Source organism: Phyllobates terribilis, unplaced genomic scaffold (genome assembly GCF_046119375.1).
Source record: "Phyllobates terribilis strain yellow unplaced genomic scaffold, ASM4611937v1 Scaffold_9__5_contigs__length_417890890, whole genome shotgun sequence".
NCBI classification, from domain to species: domain Eukaryota; kingdom Metazoa; phylum Chordata; class Amphibia; order Anura; family Dendrobatidae; genus Phyllobates; species Phyllobates terribilis.
In genome coordinates this window covers 410,427,537-410,451,144 of record NW_027362769.1, presented here as the reverse complement: position 1 = coordinate 410,451,144, position 23,608 = coordinate 410,427,537, and the positions used below count along the sequence as shown (strand labels likewise).

The following is a 23,608-nucleotide window of genomic DNA, read 5'->3' as shown; positions in this document are numbered from 1 at the left end:
AGAGGAGACATGGATCTTCAGTAGAGGAGACATGGATCTTCAGGAGGAGCTCACTAATCCAGCTACTGATTTGCAGGGAAGAAGAACACAATTGTGATAATTGATGATCTGGAGGACTCCGGTGATGGGAAGAAGAGCCAGATCCTTCTCTCGCAGCCGACAATTGCCAATTACGCCAGTGACCTGATTCTAATTTCATATGAAGACAAGACTGATAACTTAGGACAATCAGCAAAATCAAAGATCCTGGATTATTTTCTTCAGCTTTCAGGTATGAAACAAAACGCTCTTTATTACTCATCATTAGATCGTCTCATATCTGGTAGCTACGACCCACTGATGAGTCTGCGAGAGAAGTTCAGATAGGACAGTCCGGGAAGGACGATATTACAACCGTTATACACAAGAAGTAGACGTTTAAATCTCTACAACCAATAAAGAAGCGATGTGTTGTGCTCATAGATGAGTTATTAAAGATGGCAAAACCAAAATAGTCATCAGGTTCTCCTGAAATATCAGGTTTTACCAGTCTGGTTACATAACGGACAGTCTGAAGATAGAGAACTATAAGATACTAGCTACTGAACCCATTCTATGCCCGGGTGGTGAGCATATTTATTGATAAATGGTCTCCCATGCTGGTATGTGCTGCCCCCCATCCTGTGCCCCCATCCTATCCAGGTAGGCATGGCACCCCTCATCCCTATCCTGGTATGCATGGCACCCTTCACCCCCAATCCTGGTATGCATGGCACACCTCATCCCCATCCTAGTATGCATGGCCCCCTCATCCCCAATCCTGGTACACATGGCACCCCTCAACCCCAATTCTGGTATGCATGGCACCCCTCATCCCCAATCCTGGTATGCATGGCACCCCTCATCCCTCATCCTTGTATGTATGGTACCCCTCACCCCCAATCCTGGTATGTATGACACCCCTCATCCCTTTCACACTGCACACATACAAAAAAATATACACTTATACTCACCTTTCTTCCCTGTGCTCAAGCTGTTGCGGTGTCCTGTTCTGCTGGAGGCCGGGGGAGGAGTGTGGCGCCGGAGTACGCGCATGCCCATACCGCGCTGTCTGGCGCCTTTTTGCTGAAGACACACTGCAAATGTGTCTACAGTAAAATGGCGCTGGATAGCGCTATGTGCATGCGCCGATTCTGACGCCTCACTCCTGCCCCGGTCTCAGGCGAGAAGAGAGGCGCCGCGGCAACGCTCCTCCCGGTCAGGTATGTAAGTATGGCACCGGAGATCGCGGTATGCATTCAGTGTCTACACCTACCACGATCCCCAGTGCCATACACTCCTCTTACCTGTAACGGCTCCGTGCGGTCTTCTGTCTGGAGCCAGACTGCGCAGTCTATAGAGGCTTCAGACAGAGGGAAACATCTCCCAGTATATTATAGATAATAAATAAAAAGGAACTTTCTGCTTGTTTTACAGGTAAAATTTCAGAACATACACCAAAAAACTCACAACATGAAAATGAGAGCGATATGTCATTATACGGATCCAGATCGAGAGAAACTGAGGTAATATATAATCTATGATTAGTGTTGAGTGATACCTTCCGATATCAGGAAATATCGGATCGGATTGGATCGGACCGATACCCAAAAAATATCGGATATCGCCGATTCCGATACCGGAAACCAATGCAAGTCAATGGGACACAAATATCGGAATAAAAATAAACCCTTTCTTTCCTTGTAGGTTAATTCTACATGAAGGAAAACAACTAAGAATAATGTAGAATGTATTATGCGAAAAGCCGGCAATTCATCAGCGGCATACACCGGTACCCGACAATTTAGAACAGAAAGAATAGAGCATCACACATAGATTAGATAGATAGAAACATGTCAGTCACATATATAAGAAGTACAGTGACAGTGTTGCTTACTGTACTTGTCATTTAGTGTTAAAATAAAAGATTTATTAAAAAAAAAATTGGCGTGGGGTTCCCCGTAATTTTAGTCTCTAGCGGAGGTTAAGCAGACGGCTGGGGCAGATGTTTGAAGCCTGGGAAGGGGGTAATACCCACGGAGCTTCCCAGGCTACTAATATCAGCCCCCAGCTGAATACATAGCCTTTACTAGCTATTAAAATGGGGGACCCCCCAAAAAAAATTGGCGTGGGGGTCCCCATAATTTTAGTCTCTAGCGGAGGTTAAGCAGACGGCTGGGGCAGATGTTTGAAGCCTGGGAGGGGGGTAATACCCACGGAGCTTCCCAGGCTACTAATATCAGCCCCCAGCTGAATACCTAGCCTTTACTAGCTATTAAAATGGGGAACCCCCCAAAAAATGACGTGGGGTCCCCCCTATTTTAATAGCTAGCAAAGGCTAGGCAGACAGCTGGGGGCTGATATTAATAGCCCAGGAAGGGTACCATGAATATTGGCCCCCTCCTAGGCTAGCAACACCAGCCGTCAGCCGCCCCAGAAATGGCGCATTCATAGGATGCGCCAATTCTGGCACTTAGCCTCGCTCTTGCCACTGCCCTGTAGCGGTGGCAGTGGGGTAATAGGGTTGGGGTTGATGTCAGCTTATAATGCCAGCTGACATCAAGCCCAGGTTAGTAATGGAGAGGCGTCTATAAGACACCCCCATTACTAACCCCATAGTCAAAGTTACAAAAAAACACAAACACCCAGAATAAAGTCCTTTAATTGAAATAAACACACAATTCTTTATTGTTCTAAATTAAACTCTACTTACCATCGCGCCCATTCCAGCTGAAGCCAACGATCTCCTGCAATAAAAGAAAAATCATAAAGCAAACTCATCCTTACCTTTCCATGATACCCAGGACGGCTTCAGCTCTGCTACATCGAGATGACAGGCTGGACCGCAGCAGAACCCTGCCATCCAGCCTGTCATCCCGCGGACACTGAGAAGCGCAGGCATGCTTGCGCTCCTCAGTGTCTCTCTGTGACGGCATCCAGATGAGCCGACAATGAACTCAGCTCACCTCATGCACGTCACTGACAGCGTGGGAAAATTCTCCTGCTCAAGCACTGAGCGCAGGAGAATTTTCCCACTCTGTCAGTGACGTGCATGAGGTGAGCTCATGTCCAATGAACTCTGCTCACCTCATGCACGTCACTGACAGCGTGGGAGAATTCTCCTGTGCTCAGCGCTTGAGCAGGAGAATTTTCCCACGCTGTCAGTGACGTGCATGAGGTGACCTGAGTTCATTGGACATGAACTCGGCTCATCTGGATGCCGTCACAGCCAGACACTGAGGAGCGCAAGCATGCCTGCGCTTCTCAGTGTCTGCGGCATGGCAAGCTGGATGGCAGCGTTCTGCTGCGATCCAGCCTGTCATGTGAATGTAGCAGAGCTGGAGCCGTCCTGGGAACCATGGAAAGGTAAAGATGAGGTTGCTTTATTATTTTACTTTTATTGCAGGAGATCGTTGGCTTCAGCTGGAATGGGCGTGATGGTAAGTATGGTTTAATTTAGAACAATAAAGAATTGTGTCTTTATTTCAATTAAAGGACTTTATTCTGGGTGTTTGTGGTTTTTTGTAACTTTGACTATGGGGTTAGTAATGGGGGTGTCTTATAGACGCCTCTCCATTACTAACCTGGGCTTGATGTCAGCTGGCATTATAAGCTGACATCAACCCCAGCCCTATTACCCCACTGCCACCGCTACAGGGCAGTGGGAAGAGCGAGGCTAAGTGCCAGAATTGGCGCATCCTATGGATTCGCCATTTCTGGGCCGGCTGACGGCTGGTGTTTCTAGCCTGGGAGGGGGCCAATATTCATGGCTCCCTTCCTGGGCTATTAATATCAGCCCCCAGCTGTCTGCCTAGCCTTTGCTAGTTATTAAAATAGGGGGTACCCCACGTCATTTTTGGGGGGGGGGGGTCCCCATTTTAATAGCTAGTAAAGGTCTAGGTATTCAGCTGGGGGCTGATATTAGTAGCCTGGGAAGCTCCGTGGGTATTACCCCCTTCCCAGGCTTCAAACATCTGCCCCAGCCGTCTGCTTAACCTCCGCTAGAGACTAAAATTACGGGGAACTCCACGCCAATTTTTTTTTTAATAAATCCTTTATTTTAACACTAAATGACAAGTACAGTAACCAACACTGTCACTGTACTTCTTATATATGTGACTGACATGTTTCTATCTATGTAATCTATGTGTGATGCTCTATTCTTTCTGTTCTAAATTGTCGGGTACCGGTGTATGCCGCTGCTGAATTGCCGGCCGGCTTTTTTAAAGAGACGGTGCATGAAAGCACTATTATTTTTTTTAATAAATCCTTTAACAATAAATGGCAAGTACAGTAAGCTGAGCGCTGCCATCCAGCTTGTCATCCATCAGAGACACTGCAGAGCGCAGGCATTATGGGAACTTCCGATTCCGGTATTCGATATTCTAAAAGTATCAGAACTCAGTATCGGAACTCAGATACCGCGAATATCGGTCGATACCCAATATTTCAGTATTAGAATGCTCAACACTATCATTGATACATCCGGTATAGACCCGGGGTAATGTGTCATCTATGATATATCCTGTATAGACCCGGGGTAATGTGTCATCTATGATATATTCTGTATAGACCCGGGGTAATGTGTCATCTATGATATATCCTGTATAGACCCGGGGTAATGTGTCATCTATCTTACATATAGATCTGGGATCACATTTGTTAACAGTACTTAGTTACAGAGAATTCTGTCAGGGAAATATTGAGGAATATTGAAAGCCTGTCATAGATTTTGACCATTACTCCCTTTTCTCAGTATCAAGCTGTCTCCATAAAAATCTCAGCACAAAGCCCCAATTAACACAGTCATGAATAAGGCCTTAAACAAACTGCTGTCAGCCAAGAAGTGTTACAAGCTACTTAGAATGCCAGCCTCTTGTCCCTGAAGACCCAGGGGGTAATTAGCGGCAGGATTGCCATAATTTGTGTGTAACTGGGAAAACTTGTTTCCTGAGCTTCAAAAATAAGTTTACAGACACTTTGACTCTGAAGCGAAATATGAAATATTGTAAGTTCCATGCGTCCGACGATGTGGCAGAATCAGCCCAGGAATGTATCCATAATTTTCCATGGCTGTAAGCATAATCAGAGAGCTGTAGCGCAAAAACACCAGAATAGCAGACTGCAGCTATGCGATGTGTGGTCTCTACATGAAGGTAAAAACATAATAGAAAATATGATATCACTTTTGGGCTTCTGGGATCAATGCGCGATGAGTTAACCCAAAAAACAGGTTTTTAATACAAATCTGAAGGGTGGAGCCCAGCCCCTGTGATGTCATCACTGGGGGGGTCTCTTCTTTCAGCATAAAATAGTTTATTGAGGCTGAAGCCGTGTTCTTTGCCCGGGAGTATACGTCTATAATAGCGGATGACCCTGTTCGATAACAGTAAATGGAGAACCTCCTCCACCTATATTGAATCATCGCAGCGATCTTTATAGTATAAGTTTCTCTTTTTTTTATCCTGTTTTATTTATGTAACTGCTTAGGTATTTTAATGTCTCCTTTGTAGCATCCTTGTATATATTTTTCCTAAACACTGCCTCCTTTTTGGATTAAATATAAAATTGAATAGTTCTGTTTCTTTTGTCCTCTAATTTATGCTACCAAAATGCAGTCGTCCCGTCAGGCCTGTATTATATTTCAAACTCGGCCGGTGGTGGCAGCGAATGATATTAGTAACTGGGCTATTGTGCAGCCGGCAGCAACCGTACGGGGCGTACACCCATATTCCTGGAGCTGGAATGTCGGAGGAGTGATGCCATTTCTACGTGGTTGCCAATGCCCAAGGAGTGAGTAGTCTGGATCGTGCGCTCGCGATTCTGGACGAAATACTGACAGCGTGACGGCACGGTGAGATATTGCGTGATCTCCCCGGTGTTGTCCCTGGGGTGATTCCTGACAGAATCTATCAGCTGGTGTTTGTTATGTAATCTGAGAGCAGTAGGATGTAGCGTAGAGACTGTGTTTACCGCGATGTGTCACTTACTGGGCTTCTTGCTGTCATTTTGGTACAATCCCTATTTTCTCTGCTGCAGGATCTAGCAGAGCTCTGAATGCTGAGTTCTTTATTAGCCTCACTGTCAGGAAAACAACACCCACGTTTGGATCAGACCTTGCAGCTCTCTGGCGCCCCCTTATCCTGCTGGTCAAACACGGTATTGACCGAGGATAAGCACGGGCGCAGCTGCTCTAGTTTATGTCGACTATTGCGGCACGTGATGTGACAGGACGTATATATACCCCCAGTTCCTTCCAGGAACGTATATATACCTCCGACCAGCCACCCTCAAACCACAATATCACATAAATACTGGTATACTGCCACCACCGATCGCTTAACAGGTGGATCGGGTACCTGGTAGGTAACGTGAATTAGCGGGTGAGGAACGTGTTTGCTCGACATAGGACAAGAAGAACGAAGCTGGTAAATAATAATGATTTACTCCCGAAAGTGGGCAGTGTTTACAAAAGATATACAAGATATTATAAAAGAGACAATTTACATATATGCATAAACAGTTATTAAAATAAAAGGGATAAGTAATAGCAAAACCTGCTTCACAAGGTGATGGTCTCAGATTCTGTGGGGGGGACGGCTCCCCGGAAATTAGAGGTGATTCTTCTACGCCGCATGGTGTGCGTGCGTTCGACGTCCCTGAGAAGAATGACCTAAAAATAGCTGATTTGCTTTTTTGAAAAGCAGCCAAAACTCTGGGAGACACCCATTACTTACCTCACAAGGGGGGCTCGGCTTTGTGAGACCACCCAGCTGCATAGAACATAAAAATCTTCATGTTTCATATCTTGGTGTGGGGGGGGGTCCCACATCCAAGATGGAGACATCATGTTGGCCGTCACTAATTTTCATGCAGATGGATATTAAACAGGACCTCTCTATGATGCTCAGAAGCTAAGAAACCAATTCCTCGATTTCTGGGGGTATCCCAGTTATGAAAAATATATAATTGTAACCAGGAAAATGTGAACATTCCAAAAATCTGGTCCCTGGGTTAGTGACCGTCATGTGCGATTTTAAATTCTACATTAACTGTACAAGCTTTTAAACAATGGGAATTTTGGAGGGAATAATCTAGTTTGAGCTAGAAGCTGCGCTACACTGAGGGTTTACGACGCTAATAAAAATTCTTAGGGTGGGGGCCAGCACTGCAGTTCTATGTCTTCTTACAAACGGATAGGGGGTGGGGGGGTTTTCTTTTTTAAAACATCTCTCATTTTTAAAATTCGGGAAAAAATACCTTTTGCCTGACACCTCCCCCTTTTAGACTGCGCTATGGAGGTAGGACCTTCTGGTACTCCTCCAAGCGGATGTCTGGAGGCTCCCCTCGCCGGGACAACCCATCGGCATTGCCATGCTTGCTGCCTTTGCGGTGTTGAACGGTAAAGTCGTACTGCTACTGCTGGAGGGTGAGGCTCCAGCGTAACAACCTTCCATTGGCACCTGACATGGTGTGCAGCCAACTCAGGGGGTTGTGGTCAGTCACGACAGTGAAGGGGCGCCCGTACAAGTAAGGCTGTAAGTGGTTGAGGGCCCATACAATGGCCAGGCACTCCTTCTCTATGGTGGAATAGGCCACTTCCCTCGGCAGCAGTTTCCGGCTTAGGTACAACACGGGGTGTTCTTGGTTCCCCGAGTCGACCTGGCTGAGTACAGCACCGAGGCCAAACTCACTGGCGTCGGTCAGTACTAAGAGTGGCCGTGTGCCGTCGACCGCCTTTAGCACAGGAGAGCTGCTCAGGGCAGTCTTTAAAGCCCGAAAGGCCACCTCGCATTCATCCATCCACTTGACAGAATGGTGTAGGCTCTTCCTGGTGAGGTCTGTCAAGGGCTTCGCAAGGCTACTATAGTCCTGTACAAAGCATCTATAGTACCCTGCGGTGCCCAAGAAGGACTGCACCCGCTTCTTGGTCCTGGGGGTGGGCCAGGACACGATAGCGTCCACCTTTCCAGGCTCTGGCTTCAGAGTACCCCAACCTACCCGGTGCCCCAGGTAGTGGACCTTGTTCATGCCCATCTGGCACTTTCCCGGCTTGATGGTCAAGCCCGCCTGGTGTATGTGCCCGAGCACCTGCTGCAGATGCTCGAGGTGATCCTCCCAGGTGGGACTGAAGATGGCAATGTCATCCAGGTACGCCACTGCGTACCTCTCCTGTCCCTGGAGCAGGTGGTTGACCATTCGCTGGAACGTGGCAGGGGCATTTTTCATGCCGAAGGGCATGACCGTGGATTCATACAATCCGAAGGGGGTGATAAAGGCGGACTTCTCCTGGGCCCTGGGGCTCAAGGGAATCTGCCAATATCCCCGACTCAAATCCATAATGGAGAGATAGCTCGCACTGGATAACCGCTCCAGCAGCTCCTCAATGCGTGGCATTGGTTGCGCATCAGAGGCTGTGATAGCGTTGGGCCCCCTGTAGTCCACACAGAACCGGGTGGTCCGGTCCTTCTTTGGCACCAGGACTACAGGTGAGGCCCACGCGCTCTTGGACCGCTTAATCACCCCCAACTGCAGCATTTCCTCGACCTCCTGGTGCATGACATGCTGCACCTCGTCGGAGATTCGATAGGCTGTCCGCCGGAGTGGGGCATGATTCCCGGTGTCCACTTCATGGACCGCCACTTCAGTCCTGCCAGGCAGGTTGGTGAACACTGCTTGGAAGGGTTTCAGCACTGCTTGCATCTGAGACCTCTGGTCTGCGGATAGCAAGTCGCTTAGCTCTACATCCTCTAGGGACCCGCTGGCCTTCGCTTGGGCGAGCATGTCCAAGAGGGGGGTCATCCTCCCCATCCTCGGGCAGGTTGCAGACCGGTAGGACGCAGGTTCCACCTTCTTGACGAGCCTTCATCATATTAACGTGAAACGCCTTCCGCCTACCCCGCTCGTGGTCAAGTGTGATCACGTAGGTGACCGGGTTGAGCTGTTGGTGAATGACGTAGGGGCCTTCCCAGGCCGCCTGAAGCTTGTCCTTTGGTACGGGGACCAGCACCCACACCTTCTGACCCACCTGGTAGGTCCGGTCTCGGGCGTTCTGGTCGTACCAATGCTTCTGGTCAGCCTGGGCTTGCGCCATGTTGTCATGCACCAACTGCGTCAAGGTCTGCATCTTGTCACGGAAGCGCATGACATACTCCACGATGGACACTCCTGGGGAGCTCGGCTCTTCTTCCCAGAATTCCCTTATCAACCCAAGGGGTCCTCGGACACGCCTGCCATACAGGAGCTCAAAGGGGGAGAACCCCGTCGAGGCCTGTGGAACCTCTCTGTAAGCAAATAACAGGTGTGGGAGGTAACGCTCCCAGTCGCGACCCTGGGTCTCAACCAGCATTTTTAACATCTGTTTGAGGGTACCGTTGAATCGCTCACTCAAACCATTGGTTTGGGGGTGATACGCACTCGATACCAAATGCTGCACCTGCATTTTCTTACATAGGGCCTCCATTAAGCGTGACATGAACTGGGTCCCCTGGTTGGTAAGCATCTCCCTGCGAAATCCTACTCGCGAAAAGATGGCCAAGAGGGTGTCCGCCACCTTATCCGCCCTAATTGAGGACAGGGCTACTGCCTCCGGATACCGGGTAGCATAGTCTACCACGGTAAGGATGAAACGTTTTGAAGAGCTGCTGGGCATGGCCAGTGGTCCCACAATGTCCACAGCAATCCTCTGGAAAGGCTCCTCTATCACTGGCAAAGAGATCAGGGGGGCTTTGGGGGCCGGCCCTGACTTTCCCACTCTTTGACACGTGGTACAGGAGCGACAGTAGTTCACCACATCTGTCCTCATTTTGGGCCAATAAAAGTGATGAGACAGCTCGGCCTTGGTTTTGCTGACCCCCAAGTGTCCTGCGAGTGGAATTTCATGGGCGACCCGCAACAACTCATCCCTGAATTGGTAGGGGACGACCAGCTGTCTTTCCCTCAGCCACTCCTGTTGGGGTGTACAGGGAACTGTCTCCCGGTACAACCTCCCTTGGTCCCAGAATACCCTCTCCTTATCCGACTCGGAGGTGGGTTTCTCAGCGAGGCTCCTTAACGTCTCCAGGCTAGCATCTGAGTGAAGAGCTGCCTGAAACTCCTGGCTGGAGGAAGCCAGAAGTGAGGTTAAGGCCACGTCCTCACTGGGACCCTCTGGAACCGGCTCTGGGTCCATACCTGATCCTGTTATTCCTCTGTCCGAGGGGGGTCCAGAAGGCAGGGCGTTACTTGCGTTCTGGGCACTCTGACTGCGGGTAACAGCGGATATATAGGCCGTCTCCCCGGGGAATAACACCGTCCCATCAGCCTGTGCGGCTATGAGTACTATTTCCCCATCCTCCTCCATTACCTCAGGCACAGTGCTTCGTATGGGGCAGCGACTATCAGCCAGGTCACCTTCTGTTGTGACACTGGTCACTGGCACAGCACCACCTGCTTCTTGGTCCTCGTGCCTCTCCCCATTACCCTTAGCACTGACACTTGCTCCTGCTAGGGGATCCTCAGCAACATCACCCCGCAGCGTGACATGGCTGAGTTCTCCTGCACCTTCCAATACATCATCATCATCATCATCATCATCATCAGGTAAAGCATTGACATTCCCATTATTAGCATTAACCTTACCAACCGTATCAGATCGGGAGGGGTGTTAGGGACATAATAAGCAAGCATCCTCCCCAAATCAGTTCCCAACAAAACATTTGCAGGTAGGTTTTTGGATACTCCCACTTCCTTCACCCCACTCCCCGCACCCCAATGGGCAAGGGGCATCGGACGCCCCCAATCCCGGTGACAGTCAGGGTCTTTCCCAGAATAAGCTCTTCAGTGGACACCAGTTCGGGTCGGATGAGGGTTCGTTCGGCCCCAGTGTCCTTGAGGCCTACAGTGAGAGTGTCCCCCACCCTGACAGACTGAAAGTTTTCACAGGCCCTCCCAACCGGCCCACCCACCAAAAGAACTGATGCATTAGGCCCTGGGGCCTTGGATGGGGGGGTTCTTCCTCTGCTTCTCTGGGCAAGTGGCGCTAAGATGACCGGTCTGGTTGCAGAAATAACACCTGCAGGCATCAGATGAAGGCCGGGCATTGGTAACGGGGAAAAAGCCTCCGGAAGGTCGGCTGGCAGGGGTAGGGATGGTGGTTGATGGCTTACCCCCTTTCCAGCTGGCGACGACTGGCTTCCGCACCTCTGGTCTCCGGTTAGCCTCGTAGGTGTCTGCGATCTGCGCTGCTTTATTGGCATCTGGTGGCTCTCGATCCATCACGAACTGCCGTACCTCAGTCGGACACAGATGCAGGAACTGGTCTTTCACCATCAGATCCTTTAGCTGCTCAAAGGTAGTCGCTGACAGTCCTTGGATCCACTGCTCAAAGTTGGTTCGGAGCCCATGCACCACATCACTGTAACTGTCGTGCAGTCCACGCTGGAGGCTCCAGAACTTTTTACGGTACACCTCAGGAGTCAGTTGGAACCTCTGGATTAGGGCCTGCTTAATGGCATCATAGTTCCCATCGAGGCTTAGAGGAAGAGCCACAAACACATCCAGAGCTTTGCCTCGCAGCCCTGCAGTTAAATATTGCGCCCACTGGCCCTCCGGCAGCTGGTATTGTCTGCAAGTCTTTTCAAAACCCCTCAGAAAGGTGTCGAGGTCGCCGTCCTTTTCCATCACAGGAAAATGCTCTGGACGGGGCTTAAACCAGGTCGCATTGTTGGTCTCACCGTTCCGTGAGGTGGATGCTGGGATCCTGAGCTTGGGCCATCTGCAGTTCATGGGCCCTCTGAGCTTGGGCCTCCGCTCGCCGCTCGGCAGCCTCTCGCTGGGCTCTCTCGGCCTCTCGCTCGGCTCTCTCGGCTCGCTCGGCTCTCTCGGCCTCTCGCTGGGCTCTCTCGGCCTCCTGGTGCTGTTAAATTACTCTCAGCCGTCCTTCATGATCCTCTGCAGGAAGTTGATGTAGAGCCATCTGCAGATAGGGGTCCACGCTGCCCTGGTCGCTGACGCGGCGTGCGTCTACAGGTGGGACCCCTGCAGCAGTACTGTCCATATCTCGGCTGACCTCTGGCCCTGCTGAGGTCTGGAGAAGGGCTTGCTCAGTCTCCAGTTGCGCCAGTGCAGCCGCCATTTGTTCTTTGTTTTTGTCACGGTGGTCAATGCCTCTGGTTATACATATTCCAATAAGAGTGTCCTTTTTCTGCTGGCGGTACCAGGGCTCCCCAACTACGACCATGATCACCAAAATAAGAATAGAAAAGAAAAACCGAAGAAGGGTAGGGGTGACTGCTACACATACAGTATTGTCTCAGATCTAATAAACACTGAGTTCGATCTTCAAAACTTTTGTGCAGGGTCCAGGTAAGAACCGTGCAAGCTTTTAGTGAGAGGAATGATTGCTCAAACCAGATCACTAATGTCCTATGATCCCACCGCTTGCCACCAATTTGTCAGGAAAACAACACCGACGTTTGGGTCAGACCTTGCAGCTCTCTGGCGCCCCCTTATCCTGCTGGTCAAACACGGTATTGACCGAGGATAAGCACGGGTGCAGCTGCTCTAGTTTATGTCGACTATTGCGGCACGTGATGTGACAGGACGTATATATACCACCAGTTCCTTCCAGGAACGTATATATACCTCCGACCAGCCACCCTCAAACCACAATATCACATAAATACTGGTATACTGCCACCACCGATCGCTTAACAGGTGGATCGGGTACCTGGTAGGTAACGTGAATTAGCGGGTGAGGAACGTGTTTGCTCGACAAGAAGAACGAAAACTGGTAAATAATAATGATTTACTCCCAAAGGGGGGCAGTGTTTACAAAATATATACAAGATATTATAAGAGAGACAATTTACATGTATGCATAAACAGTTATTAAAATAAAAGGGATAAGTAATAGCAAAACCTGCTTCACAAGGTGATGGTCTCAGATTTTGTGGGGGGGACGGCTCCCCGGAAATTAGAGGTGATTCTTCTATGCCGCGTGGTGTGCGTGCGTTCGACGTCCCTGAAAAGAATGACCTGAAAATGGCCGATTTGCTTTTTTGAAAAGCAGCCAAAACTCTGGGAGACACCCATTATTTACCTCACAAGGGGGGCTCGGCTTTGTGAGACCACCCAGCTGCATAGAACATAAAAACCTTCATGTTTCATATCTTGGTGTGGGGGGGTCCCACATCCAAGATGGAGACATCATGTTGGCCGTCACTAATTTTCATGCAGATGGATATTAAACAGGACCTCTCTATGATGCTCAGAAGCTAAGAAACCAATTCCTCGATTTCTGGGGGCATCCCAGTTATGAAAAATATATCATTGTAACCAGGAAAATGTGAACATTCCAAAAATCTGGTCCCTGGGTTAGTGACCGTCATGTGCGTTTTTAAATTCTACATTAACTGTACAAGCTTTTAAACAATGGGAATTTTGGAGGGAATAATCTAGTTTGAGCTAGAAGCTGCGCTACACTGAGGGTTTACGACGCTAATAAAAATTCTTAGGGTGGGGGCCAGCACTGCAGTTCTATGTCTTCTTACAAACGGATAGGGGGTGGGGGGTTTTCTTTTTTAAAACATCTCTCATTTTTAAAATTCTGGAAAAAATACCTTTTGCCTGACACTCACCCACAATATATTGGCAGCTTTCTTCATACTATACATTGACAGATTGCTGCAAATCAGTAATTAGGATGGGGTTAAACAAAGAAGGATGACCAGAAGGCACGTGCCCCCCAGTCCATCAGTGATAATCTCCTGCTGATAAAACACTGATCTTATTAAAACAACAAGTCACATTCTAAAAAATAACATCACTGGAATCAAGCTCTCGGCCCCTACCTGCTTCTTATAGATCGGGTAAGAAAAACCCGTTGACAAATTCCCTGTATTCTCATTTCTTTGCAGCAGAGAGGAGCCGTTTATGATCAATATTTAGAGGAATCATATCCGCCTGACATGCCTTGTGAAGAGCTGCCATCTTCCTCTGTTGTACGTGTAAGTTATACATTTCTTTTGGTTTTATAGCTTTGAGGACATTTCTTGTTCCATTACTCCCATATGTCACAATGTTCATGTACAGGTAATACCTTCTCTCGATTACAATATTACTATAATATCATTGTAAAAACAATTAGATATTTTTTAACTGAATGTTTTGCACTTCCTCTAGCCCACACTAACGTCATCAAGATCCACCGTTGGCATCTTCTCTAGATCGGAGGAGAGTGACTACTCCTGGTTGGAGAAACTTCTCGCATCAGAAGAATTTGGACATAAGGACGTTCATTGTTATAAAACTTTAGGCAATGACGAGGTGTTTCGAGAGATGGCCTTTAAGGTTAAGTTTTTTATTTTATACCACAGCGTGAAGAATGGGAAGATACGTCTCACCGATGTCAAAGATTCTCTGTATCATACGGAGCTGGAGCAGCTGTCAATCAAATATGGTGAGAGGCCATAGTGTGATCCATCAGAGACAGGAGATCACGTACTGGGATGGATCCACTTGTACTGATCTTCATCCTTCTCTCTTCTATATTCCTCCTATCTGTAATTACTTCTCATTCTATCACCTTCGCTTTTTTCTTTCTTCTTAGTTTATGTCTCTGTTCTTCTACACTTCTTTCTCTGTGTCCTGGTTCCCTATTTTTCTCTATTCAGTGTCTTATCATCTTTTTCATATTCCTCCTTTTCTCCTTGTTTTGTCCTTGTCTTCTTCGTTGCCATCTTCAGACTTTTACCTTGTTCCTTTTTCTTTCTCTTCTCTTTGATGTCTTCATTGTTCTCATTTTCTTCTGTTTCTCTTCTCTGTCTTATATTCTTTGCTTTTAATCTCCTTTAGGTCTTATCCTCTTCTATTTCTTTTACATCTATTTCTCTTTTTTCTTTCTTTATATATTTTTATTTGTATCTCCTTCGTGTATTGTGCTCACATATCTGATCCTTTTCTTTCTCTGTTCTTCCATATCTTGTCTTCATCTCTCTTCTTTTCTTTCATTTTCCCGTCTTAACTTCTCCTTCCTTGCTTCTCTTTTCTATTTCTCTTCTCATCTGCTTGATGTCTTACGTTTATCTCTTCCTTATTTTATTGTTTCTTCTTATCTGACTTTTTTCCTCTTTAATGTCTTCATCATCCTCATCTTCTTCCTTTTCCTTCATTCTATTGTCTCTTCATTTCTTTGAATTTTTATTTTCTTCTCTTTTTTTCTTTTATACCTTTTTTCAGCTGTTATCTTGTCATTTTCCTTTTCTTCTTTTATCCTTTTGTGTCTTCTATATATACAGTGCCTACAAGTAGTATTCAACCCCCTGCAGATTTAGCTGGTTGACACATGCGGAATTAACTTGGCATTGTGACATTTGTACTGTAGATCAGCCTGGAAGTGGGAAATGCACTGCAGCAAATTTTTTTTTTTTTTTAAAAAACGTAAAAAGTTAATTCAGAGTGTCATTTATTATTCAACCCCTCAAACCACAAGAATTCTGTTTGGTCCCCCTAAAGTATTAAGAAGTAGTTCAGGCACCAAGAATAATGAGCTTCACATGTGTGGATTAAAGATCTCTTTTGCCAGCCTTTTCTGACTATTTAAGACCCTCCCCAAACTTGTGAACAGCACTCAGACATGGTCAACATGGGAAAGACAAAGGAGCATTCCAAGGCCATCAGAGACAAGATCGAGGAGGGTCACAAGGCTGGCAAGGGGTACAAAACCCTTTCCAAGGAGTTGGGCCTACCTGTCTCCACTGTTGGGAGCATCATCCGTAAGTGGAAGGCTTATGGAACTACTGTTAGCCTTCCACGGCCAGGACAGCCTTTGAAAGTGTCCTCCCGTGCCGAGGCCAGGCTTGTCCGAAGAGTCAAGGCTAACCCAAGGACAACAAGGAAGGAGCTCCGGGAAGATCTCATGGCAGTGGGGACATTGGTTTCAGTCAATACCATAAGTAACGTACTCCACCGCAATGGTCTCCGTTCCAGACAAGCCCGTAAGGTACCTTTACTTTCAAAGCGTCATGTCAAGGCTCGTCTACAGTTTGCTCATGATCACTTGGAGGACTCTGAGACAGACTGGTTCAAGGTTCTATGGTCTGATGAGACCAAGATCGAGATCTTTGGTGCCAACCACACACGTGACGTTTGGAGACTGGATGGCACTGCATACGACCCCAAGAATACCATCCCTACAGTCAAGCATGGTGGTGGCAGCATCATGCTGTGGGGCTGTTTCTCTGCCAAGGGGCCTGGCCACCTGGTCCGCATCCATGGGAAGATGGATAGCACGGCCTACCTGGAGATTTTGGCCAAGAACCTCCGCTCCTCCATCAAGGATCTTAAGATGGGTCGTAATTTCATCTTCCAACAAGACAACAACCCAAAGCACACAGCCAAGAAAACCAAGGCCTGGTTCAAGAGGGAAAAAGACAAGGTGTTGGAGTGGCCTAGTCAGTCTCCTGACCTTAACCCAATTGAAAACTTGTGGAAGGAGCTCAAGAATAAAGTTCACATGAGACACCCAAAGAACCTAGATAACTTGGAGAAGATCTGCATGGAGGAGTGGGCCAAGATAACTCCACAGACCTGTGCCGGCCTGATCAGGTCTTATAAAAGACGATTATTAGCTGTAATTGCAAACAAGGGTTATTCCACAAAATATTAAACATAGGGGTTGTATAATAATTGACCCACACTTTTATGTTTAAAATTTAATAAAATTCAACTGAGCAACATAACTTTTTGGTTTGTAAGATTTATGCTTCTGTTCATAAAACCTACTCTCGTTTGCAGTTTGAAGGCTCTAACTTATTTGCGTCTTATCAAACCAGCTAAATCTGCAGGGGGTTGAATACTACTTGTAGGCACTGTATGTCCTCCTCTTTTTATCTCTTTCACGTCTTCATCCTTATCTTACCTTCTTCTCTTTTTTCTTTGTTTTTCTCTTTAATGTATGTTTTCATTTTTTTTCTTTCTCTTCTTCAATTCCGTTTCCTTATATACCTCATTTTGTTTTTTTTAAGACTTAAGTTTATCATCTTCATTCTCTTTTTTCTTTTTATTCCTTATTCTCCTATTTCCCATCTTCTTTTACTCCTTTTCTTTTTCTTTTTTTCCTTGTCCTTTTATTTAAAACTCTTATTTTGACTTTTTCGTTCTTCTTTTGCTTATTTTCTTTTATATTCTCTCACTAATGTCTTATTATCTGTTTCCGTTTTTCACTTTTTCCTTTTATTTCTTAGCTTTTCATTGTCTTTTTCCATATTCTTATTTTACTACCTTTCTTTTACAGTATTTTCTATCAGTATTTTCATTTTTCCTTCACTTTTCTTTCATTCTTCTTTTCTTTATTTTTCTATTTTTATCCCTTTCATATCTTTATCTTCTTCTTTCTCTTTTCTTGGTGGTGGGGTGTCTATCTCTTTTTCCTTCTATATCATGTGAGTGTTTTTTCTTTCTGGGATTTTCCAGGGAAGAGGAAGATGATTGTGGTGATTGATGATTTGGATGACATTGATCACAAGCTGAAGAAGCAGATCCTGGAGAGGCAGCCGAGTCTAGGGAGAATGGTCGCAGAGATCTTCTTCTTCACTAGATCTGAGAAGAAGAACATGGATCAGGGCAAACACAGGAGTAAAATGAGCAAATCAACAATGGACAAAATCAGCAACATGAAGAAACTTCTGACATGAAAAAGAGACTGAAATATTGTTCCGTGATAGCTGAGATATAAATGGTTAATGTGAAATTCCTGGAGAAAGATTATATAATATATTGTAATGTGTTCGCTGTCAGTAAATGATAGCCTTCATTGTCGACATCCAACAGCTAAATGTTACGATATTGGCTTAATAGGCTAAAGGAGCACAATTAGGAACAGCAAGGAGTTGTAGCAAACAATCCGTAGATAGGTGAGAACAATCTAGGTAAGAATGTTCAGGCGCTTGGAGACTGGAAACTAACAGCTAGACACAATACCCAAGCAATGAGTAAGAGATCCATGCAGCTTTAAGTAGGCCCAAACAGGAAAAAAGATGGATCACACAGGTTCAGAATCTGCTATATTCGTAAAGGGCAATTACAGAACACAATAGGAGCCTCCAGTGATAAGGAGTGGGATTGCAGCACAATTATTAAGGTGAACAATAGCAGTCAATAGTGGTCAATATGTAGAAGAACAACTGGAATCCTGACACTAAAACATGTCTGGTCCGATCGTATTCGCTTTGTTACAATGTATTTGTGCAGATGGCGTCAATGACAGAAGAGAGATCTATGTGAATCTAAAAGGCTCCTCCGATAAGTACGGACCTGTGAATAGTCGCTCAGTATATAAAGCCAATTATAAACTCAATCGCCAACGGCAAATGTTATGCTCCTTCCACCAGTCGCTAAATATTCCTAAAATATAACTTTTACTATTATTTTTATTAAAACGTCTGTGTCCATAAAATGAATTGTTATCAAACAATGTAAGCGTTAGAATTAAAGCAGCGAGACTCACTGTATTTATAGCCGACAGGACGGGGATTTCTATAAAGTGATCTACTATTGTAGATAAATATCATTGTGACATAATTATCTGCCAGCCGGCTTACCAATATTACATGGATGACAATATGAGCTCTGTAGGATTCATGTTCGAGCCTTCTGTCACTGAGCAGCACTCTTAGGAGCACTCTTTTTGCATGTGCTACCATGTGTAAATCCACATACATCAATTTTTCAATGTAACTAACTGCTTGCAATTCATTCTTAAAGAACAGACTATAATAATCTCAGCTCAGTATGTACGATATGTTTAACCACCACTGCCTGCAGTGCATGCCCATCTAAACATTTCTGAATGGCTATTGCTGCTCTTTCTGAAAGAATTAACTTATAGCCATCTTTAAATGTTTCCCTGCTGAAGCTGCTTCCTCAAGGGATAGAGATATAAGGCTGTTCTCCAATATCCCCTAAAGAAAGTTCTTCAGTGGCTAAACATATCCTATGCCCACTGAGGAAGCTGCTTCAGTGGCGAAACATATCCTATAGCGAGCGAGAAAGCTGCTTCAGTAGTGAAATAGATCCTATACCCACCGAGGAAGGTGCTTCAGTGATGAAACATACCCTATACCCAGCGAGGAAGCTGCTTCAGTGGCGAAACATATCCTATACTCAGCAAGGAAGCTGCTTCAGTGGCGAAACATATCCTATAGTGAGCGAGGAAGCTGCTTCAGTGGTGAAATAGATCCTATACCCACAGAGGAAGGTGCTTCAGTGACGAAACATATCCTATACCCGATAAGGAAGGTGCTTCAGTGGCAAAACATATCCTATAGTGAGCGAGGAAGCTGCTTCAGTAGTGAAATAGATCCTATACCCACCGAGGAAGGTGCTTCAGTGGCAAAACATATCCTATACCCACAGAGGAAGCTGCTTCAGTGGCAAAACATATCCTATACCAAGAGAGGAAGCTGCTTCAGTGGTGAACATATCCTATACCCAGCGAGGAAGCTGCTTCAGTGGTGAAACATATTCTATACCAAGAGAGGAAGGTGCTTCAGTGGTGAAACATATCCTATACCCACAGAGGAAGGTGCTTCAGTGACGAAACATATCCTATACCCACAGAGGAAGCTGCTTCAGTGGTGAAACATATCCTATACCCACAGAGGAAGGTGCTTCAGTGACGAAATATATCCTCTACCCAGCGAGGAAGGTGCTTCAGTGATGAAACATATCCTATACCCAGAGAGGAAGCTGCTTCAGTGGTGAAACATATCCTATACCCACAGAGGAAACTGCTTCAGTGACGAAACATATCCTATACCCAGCGAGGAAGCTGCTCCAGAGGCAAAACATATCCTATACCCAGAGAGGAAGCTGCTTCAGTGGTGAAACATATCCTATACCCACAGAGGAAAGTGCTTCAGTGGTGAAACATATCCTATACCCACAGAGGAAAGTGCTTCAGTGACAAAACATATCCTATACCCACAGAGGAAGCTGCTTCAGTGGTGAAACATATCCTATACCCAGCGAGGAAGCTGCTTCAGTGGTGAAACATATCCTATACCCAGCGAGGAAGCTGCTTCAGTGGTGAAACATATCCTATGCCCAGAGAGGAAGCTGCTTCAGTGGTGAAACATATCCTATACCCACAGAGGAAAGTGCTTCAGTGACAAAACATATCCTATACCCACAGAGGAAGCTGCTTCAGTGGTGAAACATATCCTATACCGAGCGAGGAAGGTGCTTCAGTGACGAAACATATCCTATACCGAGCGAGGAAGCTGCTTCAGTGACAAAACATATCCTATACCGAGCGAGGAAGCTGCTTCAGTGGTGAAACATATCCTATACCCACAGAGGAAGCTGCTTCAGTGACGAAACATATCCTATTCCCAGAGAGGAAGCTGCTTCAGTGGTGAAACATATCCTATACCCACAGAGGAAACTGCTTCAATGACGAAACATTTCCTATACCCAGAGAGGAAGGTGCTTCAGTGACGAAACATATCCTATACCCAGCGAGGAAGCTGCTCCAGAGGCAAAACATATCCTATACCCAGCGAGGAAGCTGCTTCAGTGGTGAACATATCCTATACCCAGCGAGGAAGCAGCTTCAGTGGTGAAACATATCCTATACCCAGAGAGGAAGCTGCTTCAGTGGTGAAACATATCTTATACCCACAGAGGAAAGTGCTTCAGTGACGAAACATATCCTATACCCACAGAGGAAGCTGCTTCAGTGGTGAAACATATCCTATACCCACAGAGGAAACTGCTTCAGTGACGAAACATTTCCTATACCCAGAGAGGAAGGTGCTTCAGTGACGAAACATATCCTATACCCAGCGAGGAAGCTGCTCCAGAGGCAAAACATATCCTATACCCAGCGAGGAAGCTGCTTCAGTGGTGAAACATATCCTATACCCAGAGAGGAAGCTGCTTCAGTGGTGAAACATATCCTATACCCACAGAGGAAGCTGCTTCAGTGACGAAACATATCCTATACCCACAGAGGAAGCTGCTTCAGTGGTGAAACATATCCTATACCCACAGAGGAAGCTGCTTCAGTGACTAAACATATCCTATACCGAGCGAGGAAGCTGCTTCAGTGACAAAACATATCTTATACCCACAGAGGAAGCTGCTTCAGTGGTGAAACATATCCTATACCCAGAGAGGAAGCTGCTTCAGTGGTGAAACATATTCTATACCCAGAGAGGAAGCTGCTTCAGTGGTGAAACATGTAATGCATTAAATACATCCTGAGCCAGCAATATTATGTGTTGCCCTCTATGAATGAACTGGAAGTATCAAGCTTCCATTATTACCTTACAGAGCTCAACGTTTTATCCTTGCAGCATTTCTAATCCGGATGGAAAATAATGATATCAGCGCGGATATTTATCTACAATAGTATCACCGTGTACAGAGGTTAATGTTCCCTCCAGCTGCATTCATTTTAACCTTTATATTACTGTATTTAATTTATATTAATACAATGTAACAAGCAGAAACAATCCAGGGGAAGTTTACAGAATTTGAATGTGAAAAAAAAATGTTCCTATTCTCAGAGATCTTGGAAGATTATTATTATTATTATTATTAGTGGAGGTGACAGCGCAAATGACACAAAATATACATTTCTGGTTTAAGTCTCAGTCCAGTAAAATAAAAAAAATGCTCTAAATAGAAATGTAAGTGTTAATTTTATTATCAGAGCCACATGAAAAAGTGTGAATGGATCAGGTGCCCATGATCTCCAGTATTAATCATATATAATACATATTACTAATGTGAACGTGTACTTGATCCTGAGTTACATCCTGTATTATACTCCAGAGCTGCACTCACTATTCTGCTGGTGCAGTCACTGTGTACATACATTACATTACTGATCCTGAGTTACATCCTGTATTATACTCCAGAGCTGCACTCACTATTCTGCTGGTGCAGTCACTGTGTACATACATTACATTACTGATCCTGAGTTACATCCTGTATTATACTCCAGAGCTGCACTCACTATTCTGCTGGTGCAGTCACTGTGTACATACATTACATTACTGATCCTGAGTTACATCCTGTATTATACTCCAGAGCTGCACTCACTATTCTGCTGGTGCAGTCACTGTGTACATACATTACATTACTGATCCTGAGTTACATCCTGTATTATACTCCAGAGCTGCACTCACTATTCTGCTGGTGCAGTCACTGTGTACATACATTACATTACTGATCCTGAGTTACCTCCTGTATTATACTCCAGAGCTGCACTCACTATTCTGCTGGTGCAGTCACTGTGTACATACATTACATTACTGATCCTGAGTTACATCCTGTATTATACTCCAGAGCTGCACTCACTATTCTGCTGGTGCAGTCACTGTGTACATACATTACATTACTGATCCTGAGTTACATCCTGTATTATACTCCAGAGCTGCACTCACTATTCTGCTGGTGCAGTCACTGTGTACATACATTACATTACTGATCCTGAGTTACCTCCTGTATTATACTCCAGAGCTGCACTCACTATTCTGCTGGTGCAGTCACTGTGTACATACATTACATTACTGATCCTGAGTTACCTCCTGTATTATACTCCAGAGCTGCACTCACTATTCTGCTGGTGCAGTCACTGTGTACATACATTACATTACTGATCCTGAGTTACCTCCTGTATTATACTCCAGAGCTGCACTCACTATTCTGCTGGTGCAGTCACTGTGTACATACATTACATTACTGATCCTGGTTTACATCCTGTATTATACCCCAGAGCTGCACTCACTATTCTGCTGGTACTGTCACTGTGTACATACATTACATTACTGATCCTGAGTTACATCCTGTATTATACTCCCGAGCTGCACTCACTATTCTGCTGGTGCAGTCACTGTGTACATACATTACATTACTGATCCTGGTTTACATCCTGTATTATACCCCAGAGCTGCACTCACTATTCTGCTGGTACTGTCACTGTGTACATACATTACATTACTGATCCTGAGTTACATCCTGTATTATACTCCAGAGCTGCGCTCACTATTCTGCTGGTGCAGTCACTGTGTACATACATTACATTACTGATCCTGAGTTACATCCTGTATTATACTCCAGAGCTGCGCTCACTATTCTGCTGGTGCAGTCACTGTGTACATACATTACATTACTGATCCTGAGTTACATCCTGTATTATACTCCAGAGCTGCACTCACTATTCTGCTGGTGCAGTCACTGTGTACATACATTACATTACTGATCCTGAGTTACATCCTGTATTATACTCCAGAGCTGCACTCACTATTCTGCTGGTGCAGTCACTGTGTACATACATTACATTACTGATCCTGAGTTACATCCTGTATTATACTCCAGAGCTGCACTCACTATTCTGCTGGTGCGGTCACTGTGTACATACATTACATTACTGATCCTGAGTTACATCCTGTATTATACTCCAGAGCTGCACTCACTATTCTGCTGGTGCAGTCACTGTGTACATACATTACATTACTGATCGTGAGTTACATCCTGTATTATACCCCAGAGCTGCACTCACTATTCTGCTGGTGCAGTCACTGTGTACATACATACATTA

General features: G+C 45.7%; 1 protein-coding gene across 5 annotated transcripts in view; it reads left to right on the top strand.

The window, feature by feature from the left end:
• The window catches only part of LOC141162665 (uncharacterized), a 41,115-nt gene extending 21,030 nt beyond the window's left edge, over positions 1 to 20,085 (top strand). For 2 of the 5 annotated variants that reach the window (XM_073649006.1, XM_073649007.1), the window contains exons 8-12: positions 77 to 271; positions 1,456 to 1,544; positions 13,917 to 14,006; positions 14,182 to 14,458; positions 17,473 to 20,085. In XM_073649006.1, coding sequence (XP_073505107.1) covers positions 77 to 271; positions 1,456 to 1,544; positions 13,917 to 14,006; positions 14,182 to 14,458; positions 17,473 to 17,693 — 872 coding nt within the window. In that variant the 3' untranslated portion in view covers positions 17,694 to 20,085. The remainder of the gene's footprint in view (positions 1 to 76; positions 272 to 1,455; positions 1,545 to 13,916; positions 14,007 to 14,181; positions 14,459 to 17,472) is intronic. The other 3 variants (XM_073649010.1, XM_073649008.1, XM_073649009.1) reach the window with 3 other exon arrangements.
• Positions 20,086 to 23,608: the final 3,523 nt, after the last annotated feature.